Below are 23,731 nucleotides of genomic sequence, written 5' to 3'. Positions count from 1 at the left end.
ACAAAATTCCAGTTTGGGGGGTGCATCAGAACCACATTAATCACACAACCTGAATTTCCCTGTATATGATGGAATCCCATTTGAAAATAGCAGCCACCTGGAAGTGAAAACATATCTTTGTTACATAGCAAGCCTGCAAAGTTTTTTACTTTACCTTTTCACTAACACACACACACACACACACACTGATTTGAGGAGATACATAACAAGGTATCAATTCACTACCCTTGAAGATGTTAGTGCTCTTAAATTTTATTGAAACAAAATAGAAAATTCTTTCCAGTAGCACCTTAGAGACCAACTGAGTTTGTTCTTGGTATGAGCTTTCGTGTGCATGCACACTTCTTCAGATCAATAAATTTTATTGATAGTGATTACTTAGCAGAAAATCTCATTAAACTCACTGAGGCTTTCTAGTGTGTACACATAGGATTGCATATTGTTGGAGTGTTTGTAAATATTTAATTTTATACAGTGCAGAGACCTGAATAAATGGGTGGATTACCGTGCCTTTTTATCCTATTCTGTAAGTCACGTTGTTTGAAACTTTTAAAACCCTCCTTTTATGATATAGATATCTGAAAAGGCAAGCACTGTTTTAAAACACCACTAAAACTCTGAACAGCAGTGTCATCTTTTTAATTTTAACCTGGATAACACTTCATGAAGAGGACAGTAGTCCATGAACACTTATGCCATAATACTTTTGTTGGTTCTTAAAGTGCCACCATACACTTAGTTATTTTTTATTTTTGTTCTAAGTGGTAAAATAGGATGTGTCTTATCACCTTCATGTTGTTTTCAGTTTCAGTGAGAAATTAGTTTTTTCCCATGGATCAGGGACATCTGAAACAAATTACCAGCCCGACTTCCCACTAGGACTTTCTTCTCATAGCTTTTTTTTGCACCTACAGGAGATGTGGAATGTTTCAATCTTGAATTAGTTAAGCGAAGGCTGCAGCTATCTTTTCTTCTTGGATTGGATTCAAGTCTTCAGTCATATCTCTGTGTTTATTTGTACTATTAAATACAGGGCATTCTTGCATTTTTCTCACATGCTTATGCTACTTTATAAATCTACAAGATTTTTAAAAATATTACAGCATGTACTGCTGTTTGATCTGTTCTTGTGATAGAATGGATTTCACACAGTGCAGCCATATTCTGGGGAACATTTTTCTTCAATGCACTCATCTATGCCTGTTTCCCCAGCCCAAAATCACACAGTCATGGTGCACATAGATGGTCAAGGATGCAGAGAGGGCCAAGACATTTCCCCCTCATGAATCCCATATTGGGGTTGATAAAATATCCTTGGAAAACAAAAAAGGAAATCCATTTTTTAAAAAAAGCAAATAGACTTTAGTTGAGAAACTGATAAATATGCACTAATGGATTTTTAATGGCATAATAAGGGCACCTGGGAACATGTAGCAATCTCATGTTATAATGTTTTTCTTTTTCTTTTTACCTATTTATGAAATTAGATGTGAACTTACAAGAGTGGTGGGGAGAAAGAATGTAAGGGAAATCATACCAAATCAGACTTCTGCAATCTTAATGTGATGTCAGACCTGATAAAACTGAAAACAGAAGTCAAAGTATTGTATATGAAAATACTTGAAATGCCTCTCAAATTGATTTTGTTCAGTATTTCTCGGATCACAAGGCAAGTTAGGAAACGAACACTTATCAGCAGAATGGCCGCTGAGAATGTTTTTTAAAATATACAAAGCTGATCTTCTTTCAGTATTTTCTGATAGAAAGAAAATACTGAAAAATACTAAAAACAACTGTTTCCCAGCTGAAAATTACTTTATTATACTCACAGATGCCTCTTTCTAATAAGGATAGTTTCTGATACTTCACCTTGTTGCCTAGGCACTGCTTTAAACAAAAGATATATAATTGTATTCAAAAAGTGACTTACACCTGAAATGCCAAGTCAACAAAGAGGGATTGTGGAAATAACAATACTTGTTGTTGTTGTTGTTCAGTCGATCAGTCGTGTCCGACTCTTCGTGACCCCATGGACAATACTAAACAATACTAAACACAGTTATTGTGAGTTCTTGCAGGGAACATTAAAAAAAAAGACCTGTGTGCCCCACTCTGAAAATGTGTCATTTGCAAATCTTGACTTACCTTTCCTCATGTTGAAGAGATTCTTCAACAATCAATGCACTTGAGATTAATGTATCTCAGTAAATATTGACAAGAGGAGCACAAGGAAGTAGACAAGATTCTTTTTTTAATGGCACTCTGGATTCATTTCTGAATGACAACAGTGCAACAGTTAGCATATATTTGTTGTAGTTTCACATTCAAGGATGCCAAGGGAAATGTTCTCTCTTAAATTGATGAAACATGAGGGCAAAACTCAGTCAATAGAAATTGGGAAGAGAGGTCAAAGATTATCTATTGTTGTAGTTTCACATTCAATTTATTTCTCCCCCTGAAATGTGGAATGAGTTAAATTGAGTTTAGTCATAGGTTTAGTTGAAAAGAAGTCTGCATGCTGCATTAGACTCTCTGGTCTACCATTGGTCCCCAGCCTGCATAAACATTTTGAGGGAGCTCAGAGATGAAGCACTGATGATGCAGGAAAGGATCGGTTATATAAGCAAGGCTGTTAGACAAGGGCAGTTGATCATGTCTTGGGCACAGACCTCAAGTAAGCAAATTCTCCTAACCACATTGATCAAGAGAAATTGTGTGCATTTACAGCACATACTTAAGCTATGGAATCGACTAGATGGAATGATAGCCATCAATTTAGATGGCCTTTAAAAGGTATTAGGCAAATTAATTGAGGCATCACAGGCATCTGCTTGGCCACTGTGAGAACAGGATGCCTTTGGAAGAGTGCCCATTGAATCAGACTACACCTTTCCCCACCTTCCCTGTGATCAGGATACTTAATTTGCATTTGAATATAAATATTTTGTGTTTTGGTTCATACTTTGATTCAAAAAGTGTGAATTTGATATTTTCTCATTAAAATGCAACAAAATTGAATTCATTCCCAATCTCTACATGTGCTTTTCTTCTTCTTAAATGACACCTGGTGGGAGGCCGAAACAGAGTGGGATTTGGGTGTTGGAATTGCTTTCTCCACACTGGAAAGCAAATGGAACCTTTGGAGACAAGTGGCAGGTTTGAGGAGGATACTTGTTAGAGAAATGCTGCAGTGACAATGACACATGGTGCATTCCCTGCACTATAATTCCAGTCATGATCTCTCTCAATTGCTATTTTAAAATGAAAACAAAAAATCGTAAGGGCCATGCCTAATAATGCAACATCTGGAATGTTAAATCTATGATCTGTAGTTAAACACGGGGCTTGCAATTTATGGGGTGCAGCAGGTAATTGTCTCAATACTCTGAGACACAATTTTGCATCTGGATCTGCACCCTTCCTCCTTCAAACCTGGTTGGTGGACCTCAAGTTTCATGTTGCTGTATTGTTGTTGGTGTAATTGCTCTGGTGGGGGGGGGAAGCAGCTTTTTACATTTGCTCATTTGAGCGAAGGTTGAATGTCCACAATAAGTGGATTGTGCTTCTGTTTATTCAGTAAGCAGGGAAAGTCATGTGTAAAAGGGACAATTGCTAAACCAATTGTCTAATTTCTTGGACAAGACTGGGAAAGGAGATTAAAGGCCTATCTACACATTGCACTGTCCTTCTGGATTGTGCATCTTCATAATGCAGGGAAGGAGGTAAACAGTATAGAGTTATATGGTTTGTTATGTATGTAAAGAATAGGTTGGGGGAGAGCTGAATAAAGACACATGCTCCAAGGAGCTGCATTGTTCTTAAAGGGCATTCCTTTAAGATAAGGACATTCCTTTAAATAATCAATATCTGGCAGTCCAAGGTTTTATTGCCGCACCACAAAGGAATGTACATTGTTTTACATCCTGCCCATGTTAGCTCTTTGTCCTGGATTTTAGTTTGCCTTCAGTTGAGCAGAACTCATGTAAACATGCTCTTAACTGGAATTGAATTAACATTAAGTCATGTAGTGTAAACTAATTTGTGGATGGAAATGTAGAGCTAAAACTCTTGATTTAGCAGTCCTTGCAGTCCTTTTCTCATAAGTGTTGGTGCAAGCTGATGTACCTAGGGACAGCAGCGCATTTACAATTGGGTTCACGTGGTCATTTTGGGTTGCATTTTTTCCACGTGAAGTACACCCAGGTAGGACAGCAAGGAGAAAGTACTCTGTGAATTGGAAAATGTGCAGAAAACTATTGCAACCCTTTCTACACGGGTTGCACCACCCCAAAGTACCACTGTGATTGTAATAATTGCTGCGAAAGTCTGCCTGTGCCCTGTCAGTTATAAGGTACCTTCTTCATGTGATGATGGGCAAGTATGGTATGTGCTCATGCAGTAGCAGAAGATGTGACTGTGTGAACCAGTCCAGTAATGTGCATTAACGTGAGGTTCAGGCATGTATGTGGCCATCAGGCAGTTGCCATGAAATGGGATGCCAGCATGGTGTAGTGGTTAAGAGCGGTGGACTTGTAATCTGGTGAACCGGGTTCGCTTCTCCGCTCCTCCACATGCAGCTGCTGGGTGACCTTGGGCTAGTCACACTTCTTTGAAGTCTCTCAGCCCCACTCACCTCACAGAGTGTTTGTTGTGGGGGAGGAAGGGAAAGGAGAATGTTAGCCGCTTTGAGACTCCTTCGGGTAGTGATAAAGTGGGATATCAAATCCAAACTCCTCCTCCTCCTCCTCCTCCTCCTCCTCCTCCTCCTCCTCCTCCTCTTCTTCTTCTTCTTCTTCTTCTTCTTCTTCTTCTTCTTCTTCTTCTTCTTCCAGGTGTATTGACCACCGTTGCTTGCCAGGACACAATAAGGCAAGAGGGTGGCGAGGGGGCATCAGGTCAGTGGTGGGTGCAGATGGACGCACATTTGTGTCTGCTGCCACCAACCCAAGGCTCCCCTCATTAATCCCAGCTTTGATTTGAGTTGTAAATTGCATGATTTCCTTACTCTTAGGGTTGCAAAGGAATGTTTGAAGCTTTGAAGTCTAACGGTGGCATTCAACCAAGCAATTTTGCAAGCACAAGGATTACCACTAGAGCAATAAAATTTCCTCCCTTCTCACATGCCCTGCACCATCTCCAAATCTGCTCTGGAGGGTTGGGGACTCATGGGGGGAGGAGGCGGGGAGAACATTCTATTGTGCAAGGAGACATTCACCTTAGTGAAACATTCACCTTGCTGCTACTTTGACTAGAAACCTCAGAAATAAGAGGCAGGAGGACAAATAAATGGTGATTTTCATAAAATTATTTTCCAGCCCATTTCAGGGCAGATGTTAGATGTCACATTGGGGGTTTATTTCAGACATATACAGTAGACGAAGGCCAGCACATCCGTCAGGGCTAGCTTGGACTCACCACATGATGGCAAATTAACTACTTAATCTTTGGCTCAGGGGATTTTTCCTAAATAGCCCTCATTGTGACCATGGTTCCTATTCTTGCTGTAGACACATGGGAAAGTAATGTTGGGTCCCACCACCACCATTACTACTAGGAATGTGAATGGAAAGCTGATTTAAGAAGTCCCAGAAAAAGCGATTCGGGAGAAGAATTTGTATTAGAAAGTCTGCAATATTGTGCTACCTTATCAGAATATGAATTCAACTATTGTTATTGCTGATTGAAAAGGAATATAGAAATTTTTAATTTATATATATTTTTTTCACTTTGGGGTTAACAAGTTTGTTAACATTTTTGCAGCAACAAAAATAAATTTACCAATTGAATAAATACACTATTTTTCTTCTTCTTTTATATATACGAACACATATATTTTACAAAACCCCATAGCAGCATGGGAAATAAAGATCCTTCTACAAAAAGAAGATGTTAAGTCAGTGTACAAAATAAAGCTTTAGAGTTTCAAAATCATATCTGGGCAAGAGAGACATATACCAGTTAGAGGTGATTCTTCCATTCATTTGCTCCGAGGCCCAGGTGAAATAGTTCATTGAGAACATACACAATCCTTCTCCTCTTTTCTGGATATTGCACTTACAAATCCTTGTTTTGTCAGGAAGAACTGAGCAGATTCAACAGCAGAGATGTCGTTGCTACACAGACAGAAAGAGTTAAGAGTGACGCCATCTTACTGCCTACGGCTGAGCTTTTGAGATGACGACGGAATGCAAGGTCTGGCTGGGGCTGCTGGTCCAGAGGCTTTGAAAACCAAACAGAAGGGTTGACTGAGATGTAGCTGTCGGTTATCCTGATGTGAGAAGGCACGGTGGTTGTGCTAGAAGAAAACACAGAAGGGCAAGGTTACAAGGTTACATTGGATTCCATGCATACCTGTCATTGGCTTTTTAAAAATGTTGCTGGTAATATTCAGTGCCAAAGGCCCAAATCTCTCCCCCCCCCCCCATTGTCCTGAAAAGGTACAATTTTCCATATGACAAAACTCATATTCAATTGCTATGCAAATTTATATCCTCTTTTGCTGTCAGTGGGGCAAAGGACCTAATCTATAAACAATAGACTAGACTCAGAAAATCCTGTTGCCAACCCTGGTGTTTGGGCATATATATTGAAACGAGCATTAATAAAGCTAAATACACTTGGATGAACATTGAAACCGTGGCCTTATTTCACGTAACTGATGGAAGTGAGCTTACCATGGGGATTACTTGTCAGCATGCAACAAGTTTTCCTTGAGGGATAAATTTGTAATTGAAAGGAAAGGGGACTGATAAATTGCAATGGTGATTCATGGTTCTGTGTAAATATGCCATATAATGAACCTGATTTGAATTTGGGGTTTTGTTCATACAATTTTCTGCATGTGCTTCCTATTTATTTCCAAAACAAAAGTCATCATGGTTTTGTTTTGTTTTTTGGGTTGTTTTTTTTTAAAAAAAGACCTGAACAGATGTGGAGCCAATGCTATCAGAATATTCTCTATGTTTTTGTAGTACTTCTTGTTGTTTAAAGCTGGAGAACAACAAACTCGTGTTTCTCCTTTGGAAGAGGTCACTGTAATATTAACAGATAATCATGAATTTCATTAATGGTATTGTATCACATGAAAGTCATCAAAATCCTCAATGCGCCAGACTTCAAAGGAATTCTCACAATATTTTGAAATTGCACCTAGCCTAGCCATCCACACAAACTATTGAACACAATTGTTAACATATATTCTTAATTTTGCAGGCTGGCAAATAGGTTGATTTATTGCCTGGGTGGTGGCGAGCTGTCGGTGAGACCCCTTGCAGCAGTATCCACAGTACCTACCCTGCAAAAATGGGCTGTGCAGTGTTTACTGCATGGGAATAGTGTGGGAGGCTGAGGGAGCTCCATCTTGGTGGTGGCTCTTCAGGTGTGTGGGATGCTATCACCTGTAGGATGCTGTAACCACCAGCAGCCCAGAGCTCCCCAGCATCTGCCCCCCCCCCAATGCTGTGTTTTAGTTCTGCAGATTTCCAGCTGCCCCTAGTTGTTCATCTCAGGGAAATACTGTGTGTTTGAAAGATGATGTCCACCGAGAATAACCAGAGGTGGTGCTTAGGTTAATTCTTAGACAACTGCAGAGGGGAGAATGCCTTGTAAAATCCAATAACCTTTGAAGCACGCCCTTGGAGTGATTACTCCATCCTCAACCTAATGATTTAAAGATGTGAGAGTCCTTTCTGATTTGGCAACAACAAGAATTTCATCCTTATTAAAACCAGTCTGTCAGGAAACAATATATCATTCTCTAAGAAGGGAAAAAACACCCACCACCCTAACTTTAGAATTGCTATAACTGTTCAAGGTTATGTAGCTGGAAAATGGCACAGATTCTCACGAAGTGTCTGTGTGGTCCTCGGGCAGGAGATGACAACATTAACTCTTCCTTTTGCCCTCCTCCCCACTACCTCAGAAATGCTTTGATGCCTTTGTAATATTTTGGGAACATCCCTTCATAATTCCATACCATGACTTACCACCACAGTCGACACAGCCTCCCTTGAAGAACCCACCCCATTTTTCATCCAATTCCCTGGGTTGAGACAAGCCTTTCTGTGTGTGTCGTTTATTTTGCCAGCTCTTCACAGACAACCAAGGAAGAATGAATTCAATAATAGACGCAAAGCATGGATGGTAACGCTGCCTCATAAAAAGGCCTGCTTGCTGTTTCTGGGCTTACACAAGCGGGGACATTTCTTGATCTTTCAGACATGAAAAGCTGCCTTCTAACAATATGAAACTACGGTCTTAGGGCTTATCCATTCTTAACTTTCCTCCACTCTTTCCAGGCATGGCCCATGATTTAAAGCTCCGTGTCTGAGCACCTTTTTTTTGTTGTTGTTGCTCTGGAGTTTTTCTCACGAAAGCCCACTCTTTTAGAGCTCAGTTGGAGCAAACATCAATCCACAGAAAATGCTAATTGATGTTTGCTCTGATTCAACTTCAAAGAGTGGGATTTTTGCAGGGCACCCCCCCCCCAAATGCTTCAACAGGGAGCATCCCAGCACAGACTGTTACCTGGAAAAAGTGTGGCAAAAGGCTAGTGTGGATAAACCCCTAATACTAGCCAAACAACATAAAGGTTAAAATACCCAATAGATTACTCCAACTCCAACTTGAAAAGGAAATGAGCTCTGACTGATTAGTGCTAGCCATCTAGGTTCTCTTGCAACCTGTAGTGTTCTGAGTACAATCCCTTCCTACAATTTTCCTATTAACAATGGGCAAGAAGATGTTTTACACATCTGTGGTTTCTTCTTTAGCCACAGCTGAAGTTCCAATTTGACAGCCAGGATACAGCATACACTGACACTTTCCCCTCTCATCAGGGGTGGACTTTGGTTTTTCAATTTCAGTGGTGCCCTGTGAGAGGCCAAAATTCGCACCCCCACCTCTTACCCTCTGTTCTGCTCAATTCACTGCCTTCCCTGTGGTGCCCCCCTTTGCTCAGCACCCATTGCAGCAGAACTGGTTGCACTGCCCTAAATTTGCCTCTGATCTCATCCATGAATTAGAAATGCTTTGGAGCAGCAGTACATACCCTCCAACATGCTGTGTCCATTAGCAGGGTGAAACCTGACAACCTTTTGGGTCTATGCTTCTTAAATACTGTATCTTTTTTGTGGTCACAATCTACCTTGAGGCTTGAATTAAAACTTTTTTGGGGGGGGGAATAAAAAACTCATCTACATGTACTACAAACTTTCAGGGTTTGACAAACAATCTCACAGCAGGGAATTCAGTGGCAGGACAAAACTTGCTGCATATATATTATAGATAACAGGAGCAAGCCTAGATAATTTTAAAATTATTATTGAACTTCCCCTTAAATTAGGATTCCTACCCCTGTATTTAATCCCTGTTGTCCTTTGTTGAAGTGGATGTTTTTCTCTTGTGTTTTATAGTGGAGCAGGATAGCCAGTCGTTAGCCTTCTACACATACAAACTAGATACTAACTATCTTAAGACTTTCAGAACTAGTTTTAAGGGACATCTGGCAAGTGAAAGCTATGAATATGGAATATTTAAATGGAGTGGCTCCTATTTATAAATTAAAAGATCCACCAGAACATCTGCTAACAAGTGGTCTCCTGGAGCTCATCTGCCACCCACAGTTTTTCATCACCACTGATAAACATGTGCATGGATCATATGCAGAGGCTACCCTTCCTTTGAGGTGCTCAATGAACATGTGGTCAAGCATAATGTAAACATGCTTTTCTCAGGCAGCAAACTACAAGTGCTTGCAAAGTTTGTACCATACTTTTGCAGGCCCACAAAATTAGCAGTAAATCAGCTCAAAGGAGATGTTGGTTGTGTGGTCATTGTTTGCATGGTCTGTTTAATCTACACTAAATGTTTTAAAAAGATAGCAGCCTTGTAAATTGGACACCTAGAGAAGAGAATTGCTACCAAATACATGGAAAGGCCATAGCTCAGTGGTAGATTATCTGTTTTGCCTGCAGAAGTTTCCAGGTTTGATCCCAGCATTTCCAAGTAGGACAGAGAACTTTCCCTAGATATAAAGGCCACCTGCAGAGGAACTGTGGAAATGCCTCACACATCTTCCTCGTGGCTCACCATAGTATATGTTAGTTAGCATCTAGATATTGAAACTGAGCTCCAAATCATCACAAGAAGCATACTGAATGACCTTGGGCAAGTCAGCCTCTCACAGCCACCTTAGGTTGTATTGAGGATAAAAGGTGGGGAAGGGTATTGTGCACCATCCTGAACTCCAGAGGAAGGATAGAATTAAAACTTTAAAAGAAGATAAATAAATGTGATGGTGTGATCACAAACCCTTCTAGAAGCTGAAGAGGCCATGTACAATCTAGCTTCTTGCATGCTATAGCTGTTCAGTAGGCAAAGCACCCTCAGGAACATGCTAGCACTCTTCAGCATGGCAGGGAATAGCTCTCTTTAAAAGGCTGCTGAACCTGGCACTTGGAGCCCAGAAACTGAGAGCTTATGAGAGATGAACTCATCCAGATTTCAGAACTTGAAAAGGGTTTCCTGACTGCACTGTGCCCTGACACAGAAGTTCAATGGAAAGGACTCATGGGAGCTCTTACTTTCTCTCTGTCGACCCCAACGATCAGAGCCAAACACCTCTTCTGTGGAGGGGTCTCTGTGGGTTTTGACAACAGATTCAATGGCTTTTATTTCTAAGAATTATAGTCTGTATTCCCAGCCCACAGGGTTCGTATAGTGACTTACAGTCAATTAAAATGGAAGTCTATATAATAAAACAAGGGTTTTATTATAAACCTGTGGCCCTCCAGATGTTGCCAGACTACAGATTCCTTCTTGCCTGTCTATGGGCAGGAATGCTGCCTGGGGCTGGGGGAGGGGAGGACCAGGGTGTTCCTCATCCATGCAATTAAAAAACCCATATAGAAAACACATTTAAAAAAAATATTGTAGGGTCTATAAATGAATTGATCAAGCATAAATTAGCCTACACCAATATAAAGATTATAACCATTTCCCATAAACTCAGAAGTGAGTCAGCCTGGTAATCCCAGGCAATGAGCTCCTTAAAGAGGGGACCATTATAGAGAAGCCCCTGGAGAGCATCCTGGGGAAAGACTCTTCCCTGCACACCATCCTCATTACAATCACACTGTCCACAGCTTGCCAAGTGGACTATGGTGGAGTGTGAGGAGGGCAGCTGACATGAGAAGGATGGCATGTGGTCTTGGAGGAATGCAAGATTAACAGTGAGCCAGCAAAAATGGTGGTGGTTGGCAGCTTTTGGCACCCATGTGGTCCTCAGTGAAAGCTTCTGGGGGCCGCAGGTGGACCCTGAGCCACAACTTGCTCACAGGTACCTTATTTTCATGTTCTGTTGTAAACTCAGACGGGAAAAAAGTAATCCTACTTATTCCACATTTTCCTGTGTGATGTCAAATAGGCTTAACAACAGTAAAAAGAGAAATATTACGGAGCATGAAAATTTGCTATGCAGGCTGAATATAAAGTCATGCTATGGGCATGAGTGCTAAATTCCTTGCCTCTACTTAATAATGCAAAGCCTAAGTGGCAGGACTTGAACCCCTGCAAGATATTTTTTTTTAATGGCTTCCTCTCCTAGCTGGCTTATCATATGAAAATGCATAAAGAACACATGTTCAGAGGGTTCATTAATATATCCTGCATACTCTGACCAGACAACTAATCCAAAGAAGCTCTACTAAAGCCATCAAGGGAGGGAGAGGATGCTGGCAGAAACATGAGTGGAGAGATTTACTTTTTCCTCGCGGACACTGTTGAGTTATGCCGTGCCGTTATTTTACTTGCACGTCTTGCCTGCATTATCATATTTATCAGGAAGCTGGGGATGTCAAGAGCAGATGTTGAACCAGTTGCACAGGTGCAGACTCACAGGCTTGGGCAGGCTCTGCTGATACAGCGGGAAAGGTGGATGTGAGCCTCCTCTATTAGCTGATTTATGCCTGGAGCTTCTTGCCAGATGCGGAAGAAGAAATACATGTGAACGTAATTTAGAGACTCCTCACAAGATTACATTAATGCAGCCTGGCTACCTTGAGCACTTGGCGACGCCCCTTTCCCTCGTACAACTGGGTTGCTTGAAGAAACGATAAAAGTAGCAGGCTTCCTCCCTTTTTCAAATGGCATCCTCATGATTGTGAGAATGAAACCCAGGTGTGATGTTTCTGTCCAGATATATTATTCGGAATAAAACCAATGGTCACCCGAAACTGAAGTTTCATTCAGCCATTCAAACAAAGCAAAGTCTGTTATAAATTCTAAGGTGAGAGCAAGCACAACTCTCTTAAACAACATAGACTGCTATTTTTATACATGCTGTGAGATAAATTGCAACCTGATAGCCTATCATATTCACCACGATGCAGCAAAGGATGGTTGCTGTGGTTGGGGAAGCCCATCCAAATTCTGTCACAAACCCAGTCTCTTTCACATTAACTCAGTATCAGATACTGCTCTGAGCATGGACAGCATTCTCATGCTACTTATAGTGGAAGGATAATTTATATGGTATTCTTTCAGACTTCTATGGGTGGAAAAGACCTATAAAAACTTGAAAAATACAAGACATGTAGCAACCTGCTTTGAACTGAAGAGGCACCTGGTCAGATTATCGGGAAAATGGGAAAGCCATGCTCAAAACCATACAAAGCAGCAGGAGGGCACCAGGTGGGAATGACTTTGTTGTTGTTGTTCAGAGTGTTCAGTCGTGTCGACTCTTCGTGACCCCATGGACCAGAGTACGCCAGGCACGCCTATCCTTCACTGCCTCTCGCAGTTTGGCCAAACTCAAAGACTATCTTGCATCAATCAACTTAACAGAAGGATGGACACAGTTTCTAAAGCCTTTGAAGTCAGTGTTAGCCTATGAACTGTGGCTGAGCATTCTCAAGGTTGACAAAGTTTCAAGGTGGCTTCCAAAGGCAGATACAATTCAGATGGCTTAATCAGACTCTCCCAGAGGTCCAGAGAAGCCTGGCCCACTTCCAGAATTTCAGGCCCCTGGTCATAAGAAAAAATTAAAATCACAGCACCCAAAAGCAAAATAAGGTACCCAAAATAGAGTGTGGCATAATTTGAATACATCTTTATTTAATGAACACGTATGTAGCTGAGATGTTGAGCCATGTTTTGGTCTGCAATATATTGAGCTGAGTTGGCTCCCCTGACTACCACCACCTTGCCTCTGATTGGCTGCCTGACATAAAACTGGCATGTCTCAGCTCCAATGCCACTCACACAATATCTTCCATTTTTGCATAATTGGCTCCCTTCTTTTATACCTTTGTGCCATTTCCAACCTTTTAAATAAGAACTTAGTTTACCAAACAAGGAGCTTGGGGGTGCTCAAGACCTCTGTGGGGGAAGGTTAGATGGCCAAAAATAATAATATATCTGATTCTTATTCTTTATTTCACTGTTCTTGTGTATACCACTTAAGAGAGTTTTATTATATTAAGCAACATTTAAATCTATATACATTAACAAAAGCACCTATGCCTCTTCTGAAGAAATGCAGCCTCTCCATTCATTAAGATAGGCACTATATTTGGTGCTGTGTTGAAATGCAATGGAAACAATTGGCATTTATTCATTTCAAGGGCAGTTAAATGAAATTAAATGTCATTATGACTGACAGCATTCTGTTTGCATCACTACATTGCCTACAAGGAAAGGGCAAGTGCCTGAAATTCCAGCACAATTGATAAGGATTGCTAGCAATGGCTATAATTAGTGCATTTTATTGCACTTGACTGCCTTCAACCATTGGGGTGGAGTGTTTCTCCTCCTTGCTTTTCTCTCTCTTTCACTGTTAACACTGAGGCTTGAAAGAGCTGTCATATCTAAAAGAAGCTGATAGTTGCTTATGTTTTGTTGTCTTTTGGGACTGAGTATCCATTGTCAGCATGCCACATATATGCCATTCTTGGTACTATTATTTCCCATTCAATTGCAACTTGGTTTGCCTTCCACATATATAGAAAGCACACACACTGTGGTGGAGGAAAGGATGCCAAGGAAAATGTTCCCTCTTAAATTGATGAAGCATGAGGGCAAAACTCAGTCAATGGAAATTGGGAAGAGAGGTCAAAGATTATCTTTCATAACATAGGGTTTGTCCATAAAACCAGTTATCTCTGCAGAGCAACTGAATAATGCTATTTGTTCTTAGTTGAAAGCCCATAATCTTATCTTTCTCCTTCTCTTTCCCCTGATTGCTTGTTTTCTCTGTACCCTGATTTCACTCATAATCACTTAAAAGGTCCGATCAACTTCAATCCCTACTTCTGCACTACAGCAGGAAAAAGCACCATCTGGAAATGCTGTCAGAAAAGTGCTTCAGATGTTAGAAATCCCTGAGCAAGCCTTTGTAGACTTACCCATCTTCTATCCGAACCCAGAGGTCATTGAATTGTCTTTGGCGATGGTTTTTATACTGCTTCTTGTGCCACTTCTTCTGCCGCCCAAACTCTTCCAGCTGACTGATGCTGTCTGGCAGTAGAAGATGTGGAGGAAGACTGTCTTCTTCACTGGACTGAGGAGGCACTGAAGACGATGGTGGTGGCACAGGGTCAAAAAAATGGATAGCAGGTGTGGCTGTTGCAGAGGAACCTCTGGAGGGTGCATTGATGTTTGCTCTGGAGATGCAAAACAAGCTTATCAAGAAGTGATTTGTGGCTGTGCTAGAAAAATCAAGATCTGAAACAACTGGGTTGAACTTAATTCACACAATGCCACTATTAGAAACAACAGATAGTACACAATATGCAATACTGGTGGTGCAAATATTGACGGTGCAAAGGTGGCTGAAGTCTTATGTTGTGCCTTCCATGGGAAGGAAGATCAAGAGTCACAAAAGTTGTGGATCTGCCTCCTTACTTTATTCTGAGCACACAAGTCAGACATCAGCAAGCCTGGTCCTGGGCAAACAAACCTGATCTGGGGAAGTGAATGTGAGCCTGAAGCTGAAGAATGAATAAACTGCTACAGTGAAACCTTTTTCTTTGGAATTTTTGGAAAACCAACTAGTTTGAGCAATGGACTTTCACTCACAAACTTATCGCTCCTTACCTCCCCACTGCAGCCCTCTGCGTGCCTACAAATCTGTTCTAGAGGGTTGGAGGAATCTTCCAGAGCACGGGAGGGATGAAGGAGCTATACAGAGTGGAGAAGAACAAGTGGATCTCCTTGTTCTTAGAATCATATATTGTAGAGTTGGAAGGTACCACAAAGGTCATCAAGTCCAATCCCCTGCAATGCAGGAATCTTTTGCCCAACGTGGGGCTGAACCCACGACCCTGAGATTAAGAGCCTCATGCTCTACCGACTTAACTTTCCCAGCAGGATTCTCCTGGTACAATGTTGCATCTCACACTAACTTTGGCACAGGCACTCAGTAAGATTGCTTCCGGTTCTGTTTGGGAGAAGAGGTTAGATTTGCATAACCATATCGTTCCTTCCAAGTCTATGATGGTCTTATCTTTGAAGAAGTACAGTTTCATTTTAGTTTCATTACATTTTTGATAATAGTACAAAACATATAACATGGCAGCTTTGGGCCTTGTGCCATCATTCTGCTACTGCATCAGAAGCAATGCCAGACATGAGCTAATATTGCTTTATAGATTCCATAAATTCCACAATGGGAATATTTGTCAATTCAAGAATTCTACACTTCTTTACATATAACTTTCATCCCCTGTCCAGAGACCACAAAGGCATCTGTCTTGTTGTATGCAAATTATGTAAGTATGGAAAAGCTTGCAACATACATAATTATTTGCCATTTTATATCCCCCTCCCAAGCATTTGGTTGCAATTGTTAAGGTTTTGGCGACAAATGCTTGTACATCTCATCGCATGCAACTGCCACACTCCAGCAGTGTAGAAAGGAAGACATATATAATATAATTAGGATCTTGTGGCTTGCATTTAGGAGACACTAACATATGTGACAATGCAGTAGTAGTAGTAGTAAGAACAATACCTTAATATATTCAGTGGCAATATGTTCTAATCTGTCACCCTACTGAGGAGAACCACATAAAATCTTCATTTTATCTTAGGACTCAAATATCTCAGTAAAAGGAAGAGAGGAGGTGGAGATATTTGTTGCAATCATTGGCACTTCACTCATATGGGTTAAGCTTATGCTTGAAACATGTGGCAGTAATGCAGTTTGTTAATATTTGATCTAACATTCATTTGTGAGATATACATTTTTATCTATATATATTAAAAGGTCATAAAATGGCACAGGCAACAGAAGGAATGTAGCAACTTGACATCAGAAAAGGCCTATCTATTGGCCCGCCCACCCCTGTTCTGGGGCCCTTTTCCAAATTTCTCCTCAATTCCTACTTAAATTGGGTGAGAATTCAGTGGGTTCTTCTTAGCTGGTTCGCACATGCCATAGAACTGGCTACACTCCATTGATTGTAGTGTGCAGCCACCGTCCCACAATCATCTTAGCCTCCTCTTCAAAATTTGTGCTATTTGAGGACTATACTCATTTTGGAAGGAAGTTATATTTATTGGGAATACGAAGAAGAAGAAGAAGAAGAAGAAGAAGAAGAAGAAGAAGAAGAAGAAGAACAACAACAACAACAACAACAACAACAACAACAACAACAGGAAATAGATTCCACTGTTTTGTAGGAACCATGTTTCATAATCTTTGCCCTGAAATAAAGCCATTTCATTTCTTTTACCATCAAGAAAACCCCATTATGCAATAAATGAAACTCTGAGAAAATGAAAACCACTTGGCGGTGTCCTTCCCCAGAGCATATTATGTTACTCAGGAAACATCCTCCTTGGCGTGTATGGTTTTTTCATTGAAAGTTTGCTTGTATGATTGGAAGTGCTTTATCACCATGCCAGCTGCCTGAGATGGTATCTCTGCCATTCATTCACATACTTCCCAATGACTGGACGACACACTGTCCCCCCTCTCATTCCAATAAGTTTGGCAATTGCTGCAGATTATAGCTGAAACTATGGGTGGCATTTGGCCTAGATTCTAGCATCCTGTTGCTAGTATTTTTCTATTGCTTCTTGCCAGGATATTTTGGCAATATCCTCCAGCCGCTTGCTTTCCTGCCTTTGCTAGCCTGTGTATGGTCCACTAATGTTTTATTTTAGTGACTCGACCAGAAGTCTTGTTGATGTTGAATTCACACTTGCATTTTCCAGCCAACATGTCTACTTCTAGTATTAGCATACAACACTTCATATAACTTCTCTGGACACCACCATTAATAAAAGGCCATCTCACCTGCAGTCATTTTATGGTGAAGCCCAGAGAAAGGTTTCTGAAGAGGAATAAATAAATAAATAACAAACGAAGATTTCAACCCACAACCCACTTACTTAAAAAACAGTCCCATTATAAATTGCTATTGAGTTCCCTCAAGTCCTTTTATAGCATTGTGGCTAAATGGTCAGTTAGCTACAAACTGGGGTTACAATCCTAACAGCTGTGAGCAGAAAAAGCTGCTATTTTGTGTTTGCCATATTAGTGTAGAAGACATAACAACCAGGGAGATGGACAAGAACTTTATGTTCTCTCTTGAAAAAGAACATAACAAGAGAAGAAGGCCTCTGACTCCACCCAGATTCAAGTACTCCCAGTGCCACCTAGAGACTAAACTGTATAATTACACTATCCACATAGTGCGCTTGCATGAGCCATGTGTACAAATAGCTATGTGAACAAGCTTCCATACATGGAACAGATTATTGGGTTGCAGTTTGATTTTCCTTATGTCAAGATCTTGGGTAAACAGCTGCCCTGCATTAAAAAGAATTTCTGTGAATTGTGGCCTACAATTACAGAGTTCTGCATTGACTTTGAAGCAGTCCCATTAAAGTCAGAAATACTGGAGCAAGTGGGCAGTGGGTTGCAGTAGCCCTTGTGAGTAGTTTGTAATGACTTCAACACATGCTGAACCATTGCTGCTCAGTTTAAAGAGATTAACTTTGGAAGCTGTTCAGACAAATGGTGAGAGGCTTCTTAGCTTGACGGCATGATAGTATAGGTGGGGGGAAGTAAGTGCCGGACAGACCTGAGTGACTGCAAACAGACCACAGACGTCAACAGATAAAAACAGCAATCTCTGTAGGCACATGATGCCACTCGAAACTTTTGTAGCCACTTGGGATGGTTACAAAAGTGTAGCAGCACTTTGTTCCAGAGGAATATTACTGGAGGCTGAAAAGTTCATCCACAAGACACAAGTGCCGAATGAAAGAAAGCAGGATAAGCTCCTTCCACCCTGCATGCTGCAATCACTTGGAGAGATTGCTTTTCCCTCACCATGCAATTTGGAGTGGTAAAGAGGTATGATTCGTGTTAGAACCACTCCAGTATTTAAAGTGGATTACTGCAACACGGGGCTGCAATTTGAAGGAAAAGGGTAAAAGGCGGATCTAGACGGATCCTCATGAATTCATATGATTTTTCATTCAAATGAAAAAAAAACACAATGATACTGTAGACACATCTCAGTCATATGTAGCATCAAAAAAAATCATGCACCCACTGTTTTGTGGGGCCACAATGGTGCAAAAACTTGTTTAAAAAAACACGGATCCTCATGGATCCTCATGATTTCTGCATTGGACACCCCAAACTCACGTCAAATCACATATCATGTCCAGGGGCACAGCCTGCACCACAAAAATCTGGGATCCATGGCTTCCCCTCGGACAATATGGCGCAAAAACTTGGTTTTGAAGCACGGATCCTCACGGATCCGCACCCCTTTTTGCATTGGGCCACCCCTAACTAACCGTCAAATCACACATAATGTCCAGGGGCACAGCCTGCACCACAAAAAACACGGGTCCACCGCTTCCTGGCGACACCACGGCCCAAAAACGGGGTTCTGAAGCACGGATCCTCACGGATCCGCACCCTTTTTGCACTGCGCCACATCAAACTCACCGGCAAATCACGCATCATAGCCAGGGGCACAGCTTGCACCACAAAAAAACACGGATCCAACGCTTCCTGGCGACACCACGGCCCAAAAACGGGGTTCTGCACCACAAAAACATAGATCCGAGGCATGGATCCACATGAATTCATATGATTTTTATATTGAAACAAAATAAAACCACCATGATACTCTACACCAAATACTATCTATAGGCAGGACCAAAAAAATCACGTTTCCACTATTCCGTGAGGCCGCAATGGCGCAAAAACATGGTTCTGAAGCGCGGATCCTCACGGATCCTCACCCTTTTTGCACTGGGCCACATCAAACTCAACGGCAAATGACACAACATAGCCAGGGGCACAGCCCTGCACCACAAAAACACGGAATCCACCGCTTCCTGGCGACACCACGGCCCAAAAACGGGGTTCTGAAGCACGGATCCTCATGGATCCGCACCCTTTTTGCACTGCGCCACATCAAACTCACCGGCAAATCACACATCATAGCCAGGGGCACAGCTTGCCACCACAAAAAACACGGATCCAACGCTTCCTGGCGACACCACGGCCCAAAAACGGGGTTCTGCACCACAAAAATATAGATCCGAGGCATGGATCCACAGGATTCATATGATTTTTATATTGAAACAAAATAAAACCACCAGGATACTCTACACCAAATACTAATCTATAGGCAGGACCAAAAAAATTCACGTTTCCACTATTCCGTGAGGCTGCAATGGCGCAAAAAACATGGTTCTGAAGTGCGGATCCTAACGAATCCGCACCCTTTTGCACTGCGCCACATCAAACTCACCGGCAATCACACATCATAGCCAGAGGCACAGCCTGCACCACAAAAAACACGGGTCCACCGCTTCCTGGCGACACCACGGCCCAAAAACGGGGTTCTGAAGCGCGGATCCTCACGAATCCGCACCCCTTTTGCACTGCGCCACATCAAACTCACCGGCAAGTCACACAACATAGCCAGGGGCACAGCCTGCACCACAAACATCATGGATTCACCGCTTCCTGGCAACACTAGGGCCCAAAAACGTGGTTCTGAAGCACGGATCCTCATGGATCCGCACCCTTTTTGCACTGCGCCACATCAAACTCACCGGCAAATCACACATCATAGCCAGGGGCACAGCCTGCACCACAAACATCATGGATCCACCGCTTCCTGGCGACACCACGGCCCAAAAACGGGGTTCTGAAGCACGGATCCTCATGGATCCGCACCCTTTTTGCACTGCGCCACATCAAACTCAACGGCAAATGACACAACATAGCCAGGGGCACAGCCTGCACCACAAAAAACACGGAATCCACCGCTTCCTGGCGACACCACGGCCCAAAAACGGGGTTCTGAAGCACGGATCCTCATGGATCCGCACCCTTTTTGCACTGCGCCACATCAAACTCACCGGCAAATCACACATCATAGCCAGGGGCACAGCTTGCACCACAAAAAAACACGGATCCAACGCTTCCTGGCGACACCACGGCCCAAAAACGGGGTTCTGCACCACAAAAATATAGATCCGAGGCATGGATCCACATGAATTCATATGATTTTTATATTGAAACAAAATAAAACCACCATGATACTCTACACCAAATACTAATCTATAGGCAGGACCAAAAAAATCACGTTTCCACTATTCCGTGAGGCTGCAATGGCGCAAAAACATGGTTCTGAAGTGCGGATCCTCACGAATCCGCACCCTTTTGCACTGCGCCACATCAAACTCACAGGCAAATCACACATCATAGCCAGGGGCACAGCCTGCACCACAAAAAACACGGGTTCCACCGCTTCCTGGCCGCACCACGGCCCAAAAACGGGGTTCTGAAGCGCGGATCCTCACGAATCCGCACCCTTTTGCACTGCGCCACATCAAACTCACCGGCAAATCACACATCAAAGCCAGGGGCACAGCCTGCACCACAAACATCATGGATTCACCGCTTCCTGGCAACACTAGGGCCCAAAAACGTGGTTCTGAAGCACGGATCCCCATGGATCCGCACCCTTTTTGCACTGCGCCACATCAAACTCACCGGCAAATCACACATCATAGCCAGGGGCACAGCCTGCACCACAAACATCATGGATCCACGCTTCCTGGTGACACCATGGCCCAAAAACCGGGTTCTGAAGCGCGGGTCCTTATGGATCCGCACCCCTTTTTGTATTGGGCCACCCCTAACTCATTGTCACATCACATATCATATCCAGGGGCACAGCCTGCACCACAGAAAACACGGATCCACAACATCCTGGCGACACCGTGGACCAAAAATGTTTTTTTCAAGCGCGAATCCTCATGGTTTTTGCATTCTGGGACCCCAGATTCACCCTTAATTCAAATATCTTGTACATAACCACAGATCTGACCACAAAAAGCATGGATCTACTGCTTCGTGGTCCTGGCCAGATGCTGCCCTGGATATAATGGCCAATATTTAGGTCTGTGTGCTGGGATGCAGGAAATGGAGTCGGCTGAATCTCAATCCATTAAAGATGGGGGTCCAATGGCTTGGCCGGAATGATTTTGGTTCGGTTTGCCAGCTCCCAGCTCTTGATGATGCACAATAGTCACCTGTACCCGCCATCAGGAGTCTGGGTGTGATCCTGGATGCTTTTGTCTCTATGGAGGCACTGGTCACAAATGTAGCCAAACTGGCATTTTAAAATCTTTACAGGTTAGGCAATTGGTACTGTACCTGTCTCTTTCCAACCTAGCCATGGTGGTCCATGAAGCAGTCACCTGCAGTCTAGACTACTTTAACTTGCTCTACACCTGAGCTGGGGTGGGCGGAGTATAAATGTGATAGATAGATAGATAGATAGATAGATAGATAGATAGATAGATAGACAGATGATAGACAGACAGACAGATAGATAGATAGATACGCAGGGCTACTCTTGAGACTACTCTAGAAACTCCAAATGGTCTAAAATGCAGGTGCATGAGTTCTTACTCGGACTTTGTGGAGAGCCCACATTCAGTTGGTGGTTCATCAGCTGGATTGGCTCCAGGTGGAGTATCAAATCAGGTTCAAGGTTTTGGTGCTAACCTTTAAAGCCTAAACAGTCTGTCACCTTTCTTATCTGTGGGAATTATCTTCCAATACATCCCCCAAAGAGGGTGATGCTTATCTAACAGCAACCTACTGGTGGTCCCTGGCCCAAAACATATCCAGCTGTCCCAACCAGAGCCAGAGCCTTTTTGGTGGAACACTTTGTCTAATGAGACCAGGGCTCAGCGCAATGTATCTCAGTTATCTCACTCGCTGGTCATCACCTTACAGTGGTGAGTGGGCTTGCACATTCCTATGGCCCTTGTGAGCGAAGCAGGGCCTCCCAAGGCGGTAAGGTCAAAGGGAAGGAGCTAGACAAAGAATGATCCAAGAAGTCCTCAACGGCAGAATAGGCGGGTGTAAACAAGCGGTATGTTACAATGGCTGTGAAGGCAGATGAAGGCTGCAGCAGATAAGATCTACCAGTTTGTCATGACTACTCATGCCATTGGAACAGAGCCCTACTGCAAAGACACTGCGTTGGTCATTGTGCACTGATCTACACACCTAAAACAAATTCACGCACAGGCATCTTCCAAAAACCCAACCCAAACCCCCAAAGTCCCATGGTGATTGGCAAATGGTAACGGGGGCAGGATCATGAAATCTGGAAGCCCCTAGTCATGAACTGGCACATGGGTGGTAGATACAGATTCAGTTGTTCTGACTCAAGGAACGAGGCAGTTGAGCAGCTCTGCAGCTGTATCCATGACTGAGCAGCCCTTTTAGGATCCACTCTGCTCACCCCGAAAAGGGGGAGGGGCTAGGAAAGGTGGCCTAAACATAGTCTGCTTCCCCTTTTCCCTGTCTGGATTACTGCACCCAGTGAGGTCACCACCCAGTGGTCGTAAAAGACAATCCAACTTTGGAACATGGAACATACGGACTTTGTCAGATAATACAAATAACGAGCGTCCTGAATACAGAACTGCCATCATTGCAAGAGAGCTGCAGCGTTTTAACATCAATATTGCAGCGCTTCAAGAGATTCGAAGAGCAGGCGAGAAACAGCTGAAGGAAGAAAAAGGAGGCTACACATTCTTCTGGAAAGGTCTATCTGAACAAAAACATTGAATACATGGGATAGGCTTCGCTATCAAAAACGACCTTGTGAAGCTCCTGTCAGAAGTCCCTACCGGTATTAATGAGCGACTCTCAACCCTTCAAATAAAGCTCACCAAAAACCAACAGGCTACTATTATAAGCGCTCATGCACCAACACTGGATGCTGATGAAGACATGAAATAAATTTTTTTACTCTCAGCTGGATACCATCCTATCAGAGACACCTAAGGAAGATAAAATTATCCTCCTGGGTGATTTTAATGCAAGAGTTGGGCGAGATTTCGATCTGTGGCCTGGGACTATTGGGAAAGAAGGAGTTGGCAACAGCAACCAGAACGGAATTTTACTTTTGATGATATGTGCAGCGCACAACCTTGTTATTACCAACACACTCTTTCGACAGAAAAATAAATTTAAAACTTCATGGAGGCATGAAAGTCTTCTTCACCGTCGCTATCGCCACTTGGTAGGCTTGATGTTGAGCTCTAACCAGTGTCCGGTCCAATTCAGAATGAGTTTTCTGCCACCGGCGCTCTAGCTGTCTCAGCGACCGTTTCCTCACCCTCAGCTCTGGAGAACACCATTGGGCTGTCTGGGCTCCATGCA

The 23,731-nt window shown here is 42.7% G+C and overlaps 1 protein-coding gene across 1 annotated transcript in view; it reads right to left on the bottom strand.

Moving 5' to 3' along the window:
- Positions 1-5,786: 5,786 nt before the first annotated feature.
- TRABD2B (TraB domain containing 2B) overlaps positions 5,787-23,731 on the bottom strand; it is a 265,751-nt gene continuing 247,806 nt past the window's right edge. Inside the window, exons 7-8 of the mRNA XM_033152192.1 lie at positions 14,403-14,660; positions 5,787-6,295 (exon numbers count right to left, since the gene is read on the bottom strand). Coding sequence (XP_033008083.1) covers positions 6,073-6,295; positions 14,403-14,660 — 481 coding nt within the window. The 3' untranslated portion in view covers positions 5,787-6,072. The remainder of the gene's footprint in view (positions 6,296-14,402; positions 14,661-23,731) is intronic.

The sequence above is a fragment of the Lacerta agilis genome, chromosome 6 (genome assembly GCF_009819535.1).
Source record: "Lacerta agilis isolate rLacAgi1 chromosome 6, rLacAgi1.pri, whole genome shotgun sequence".
In the NCBI taxonomy this organism is placed as follows: domain Eukaryota; kingdom Metazoa; phylum Chordata; class Lepidosauria; order Squamata; family Lacertidae; genus Lacerta; species Lacerta agilis.
Note: the sequence above shows the minus strand (reverse complement) of the source record. Positions and strands in the feature narration are given on the sequence as shown.